This window comes from Anneissia japonica, unplaced genomic scaffold (genome assembly GCF_011630105.1).
Source record: "Anneissia japonica isolate Jap-2015-1 unplaced genomic scaffold, ASM1163010v1 scaffold81137_len23349_cov112, whole genome shotgun sequence".
Lineage (NCBI taxonomy): Eukaryota > Metazoa > Echinodermata > Crinoidea > Comatulida > Comatulidae > Anneissia > Anneissia japonica.
In genome coordinates, this window is record NW_022724585.1 from 4,102 (window position 1) to 8,447 (window position 4,346).

The 4,346-nt window shown below is 34.6% G+C and overlaps 2 protein-coding genes across 2 annotated transcripts in view; one reads left to right on the top strand and one right to left on the bottom strand.

Annotated features, from left to right (window-relative positions):
- Positions 1–603: 603 nt before the first annotated feature.
- On the top strand, positions 604–3,540 carry LOC117112516. Its single transcript, XM_033255602.1, has 4 exons — positions 604–1,174; positions 1,597–1,668; positions 1,941–2,021; positions 2,313–3,540. Exons 1-4 carry the CDS (start codon positions 865–867, stop codon positions 3,365–3,367), a joined length of 1,518 nt encoding a protein of 505 aa, XP_033111493.1. The 5' UTR covers positions 604–864; the 3' UTR covers positions 3,368–3,540.
- The window catches only part of LOC117112515, a 2,772-nt gene continuing 1,956 nt past the window's right edge, over positions 3,531–4,346 (bottom strand). The window contains exons 5-6 of the mRNA XM_033255601.1: positions 3,942–4,074; positions 3,531–3,840 (exon numbers count right to left, since the gene is read on the bottom strand). Coding sequence (XP_033111492.1) covers positions 3,542–3,840; positions 3,942–4,074 — 432 coding nt within the window. The 3' untranslated portion in view covers positions 3,531–3,541. The remainder of the gene's footprint in view (positions 3,841–3,941; positions 4,075–4,346) is intronic.

Here is a 4,346-nt window from a genome sequence, read left to right on the forward strand (position 1 = left end):
TTTGTTCAGATTTATACTTCAATTATTCTGTTAATAAACACACATAGTGTGTTTCTGCTTATTATAAATTAACCTGCAACCTTCATAGGTTGAAGTGTTTGATGTTACAGGTTATAATTAATTGGAAGTAAGTAATTATTTTAGGACTAATATTGACAAGATAGCCTCGCCGCTATCACCGGAGAATTTTGCGGATATCGAGGGTCGAACGAGCGTCGGAGCTGGCGCTGCTACCGATACGGTTGCTAGGCCTAGGCCAAATAATAATAAACGGAAGGACAGTGTGACTGATCTATCTCCGAAAGAATCTAGTGCTAGCGCGGCTAGCACAAGTTGTAGTAACGATGTTACTAAGCCTAAGGCTAAGGAAAGTCTTGGCTTGTCGAGCAAGGCTAGGCCATTCTTACAATGTTGACAGAGATTTGAGAGGGCCAACAAAGATTTGGCTCGAAGTTGGGGGACCAGGCGGATTTCTGTTATAACTGTGAGACTGAGGTCGCTGACCCCCTTGATATTCCACAACCTAGCCTACCCAAAGAAAGGATTGATGATATGGAGAAGGAATGCACTGTTAGTGTATTCAAAGATATGGCTTGAAAACTTCTTGATAAGACCAAGGAGGTATTAAATAAGCTGGAGAAACAACGACCATCAACTCCTTTGTACGATGTGAAGCACCGCCGCTCGAGGGCATCATAAAATTCTCGTTAATTTAATTGGATTTAACTGTCTACGTCATGGTCAGTGACGTCACCTGACACCGTTCACTCTGTTTGCACGCTTGAGCGCTCCACGCCTTGGCCAGTTTAGGCTTAGCTTGCTTTTGTTTTTCTTGGTTCTAGTGGTCTTAGTGGTTGATTGAAAATGGCGTACAGTTCCGAAGAATATTTTTTAGATGATGATTTAGATGACCTTTTAACTGAGTATAATCTCACAGAAGAAAAGGAAGAAATGCTGAAGGATTTTGAAGAGGAATGTGACAAAGATACAGACGATAGTGACAATGATGAAACATGTTATTGTATTTGCAAAAACACCAACAGCATGGACGATCTAATCGGCTGTGACAACGTAGAATGTGCAGTACAATGGTACCATCTTTCCTGTGTAGGACTGTCAGCAGAATCCGTCCCTAAAGATGACTGGCTCTGCCCAAATTGTTCTTCAAGATCAGGTATATATTTTTGTTCTTACAAGGCCTAGATTTTTAGAAAAGGACTGTGAAACTCAGGGCAACAAGGAGGTATCATACCTCCTTGGCCAGGGCCTAGCTAGGCTGGCTCTCTATCTAGGGCCTAGGCCCCTAGGCCTAGCCTTCTAATTGGCGGAAAGTGCGCAAATCGTAAATTCTGTTCACGTATACATTACTTCTTTAGTCGTTATTTGTTTTGCGACATACTGTAATTTTAATAGGTCTAGGATATTTCATTTTGTTTCCTTAATAATTTAAGGATTAAACTTAAAAGACATTGTTATTCTTCAATAATATTGTTTATAAGCATAGCCAAGAGTTGACTAATTTATAAAGGCAATATCTTCTTGGCCTAGGCTATTTAATATTTTAAATATTTTTTCACACATAATTTTTTATGACAGGAACCAAGCAGGTTACCAAAGAAAATATCAGCAAACCATCATGCAAAGAAAATGTACCACGTAAACATACAGGTAAGAATGTTTTAATTAATTCATTAATATTGTTAGCATTATTTGTAAATGCAATTTTTCTTGATCAGTTAACATTCAAATATTGTATTGTTCGTGTATAAATTTTATGAAATTTTCTGGTTAGTCTTGTAATGCTTGGCGATCAACATTTCTTGTATCCTCTAGGCCTGTCTATAGACTCGGCTGCATTTGTTCTCATAGCAGTATGTGTTTAAATACTCATAATGTAATGGGATGATAAATATAACTGTACATAATTTTTGTTCAAACAGATGTTCAGCAAAGCAAGCAAAGTACGAATGGAAGTGCTCCTCTGGGAAAAAAATCGGACAGAAGCAAGAAATTAAAGAAAGGTACTACCTTAATCTTTATTACAAAATGAACTTTTACACTTTTGTCTTATCACCATGGTATTCAAATCAACAATAACAATACATGGAACAGAATACATTACTGTTTTAATATAAAAATAATTATAAGAAATTGTTTCTGACTGTAAAATATGTGTCAGTTGATCTGACTTTTTTGATATTATATTGCAATAAATTTTATAGAAGCTACATGGAATAATCCATCTGTCTTGCATAGCTACCCACTCACTCATTTACTTAACTTAAGCTTTAATATTTTTTTTCATTCTTCAGGGAAAGTTTCCTCTATAAAGAAAGTAACAATAAAACAGCCTGCGTCACAGACCAGTGTCGAAGAAGTAAAAAGTAAAGCTGTTGATTTTCTACATGACGTTTTGCAAGGCATAGCAGGTGATGAGCTATATCATGACACTGAAAATAGCAGGGACTTGATGACATTAGTGGAAACACTAATGAAAATTAAAAGTAGTACACCTATGGTTGAATTTGTTAAGTTGATAATATCCAGAGTGTGGGATAGCATATGCAAAGGCGATGGAAAGAAACTTGGACCAGAAGCGAGCGAAATCATTTTAACAAATGTATTTGAGATTTCTATGGACCGCAATTTAAGAGATAATTGGAGAACGATTTTACGGGAACAGGGTGGGCATGACCTAAGAAATTCATTAGTTTGCAATTTTGTTTATGTTCAGCTAGTGAACAGCATTCATTCCCAGTTGATCTCTATGCGTCAGGGAGAGATAAATAGAACTGTTATAGAGAAAGACCGAGGTCTTACAGAGGAAGAGATTCAAATTGTTAGGTATGTTTCTGGTTTTATACCATTTGCACTTGTAAAACATTACAGGAAACACAAAAATGGTATATCCAAAATATATAGGGAAATATTACAGTCATGGAAGGCAGTGGAGGGGGAGGGTGATAGTTTTTTCGAACATTCCGACAAGTGGGTAAATATGCAAGACAGAGGTGGATTATTCCATGTAAATGACACTGTTTTTAGATTGTTTATGGCTATGGAAATTGTGTCAAAAAAGCATTTACTTAAAGATGACCTCAAAAAGTTTAGAAATGTTAATATGCAACATACTTTAATGGTAGAGATTGTTAATGATGCTAAGGTACAGAATTGCTGGTGCAATGTCACAAAGAATTTAATTGCAGGAGAACTTAGCATAAATTTATTACATATTGTATCTTCATATTGGGCAAAAATTAGATGCAAACACTTTTTAAATGCATGTATGAATTTGATAAAGAAAAATGATAGCCAAATGTCTAAAAAGCATGATAAAGGTTTACGAAAAAATCTTGCCTCAAAATAATTAGAGTAAGTAATGTAGTATGCAACTCTACAGCAACAATACAGTATTAACTGAATAGAAATTTTGTTGTCAATTTTAGATTTCATCATTTACTCTAAAATGAGCAGAAGGTGTAACTATGTAACATACGTCCATATTGAAATACATAAACTTCATACAATTGTGAAAGAAAATTTATGGTTTGGGCTTTCTTTGTCTTTTTTGTAAAGGCTCATCAGATAATATATTCAAACCATCTCTTGTATTTCCTCTTACATTTCCACGAGCTGCAGCAGAAACCATTGGTCCAGCAACATGAAGTCGTAGAAAGTTGTTGCCAAATTCATCAACTGTAGGGTTGTCATTGCGGCCTCCAGCAGATCGCTGTTTGCTGAAGTATTCTTCTAATGGGTCTTGAGAGAATTTTTCACTCAAGATGTAGGCTACACTAGTATCCTGTAACAACTCCTTTGTTAAACTGACAAAGGATTTAACTGAAAACAAAAGGGGAGAAAAATATAGTACTTGAATATTATGAGGTAAAAAGCATTTTGACCCAGATAATGCAATGCTTGTACAAATGATGGCGTATTACCTGTCATCTGTAAACTTCTTAAGGTTTGGTGACTGAGACACATTTTCAGTTTATCAGAATTTTTAATCCCTTTTGTTTCCATTGCTTCCTTTTCCCATTCGTTGAGGAACGCAAGAAAAGTATCAGTCAGCCACTAAATGCAGAAAGGATGAGAATATAGTTAAGGTTAGAATAAAGTGCATGACATATATATTCATACATATATACAATATATCATATAAATTATAAATTATACATACACACATCTTTTATATATATATATATATACATATATATACAGTATTTTATATATACCGGTATATACTGTATATATATATATACACATATATATATATATATATACTGTATATATATATATATACTGTATATATATATATATATATTTATATATATACTGTATCTATA

Coding starts and splice junctions, on each gene's coding strand:
- LOC117112516 (XM_033255602.1), top strand. CDS start 865: ATGGCGTACAGTTCCGAAGAATATTTTTTAGATGATGATTTAGATGAC. Junction 1,175..1,596: donor AAATTGTTCTTCAAGATCAG/GTATATATTTTT, acceptor TTTTTATGACAG/GAACCAAGCAGGTTACCAAA. Junction 1,669..1,940: donor TGTACCACGTAAACATACAG/GTAAGAATGTTT, acceptor TTGTTCAAACAG/ATGTTCAGCAAAGCAAGCAA.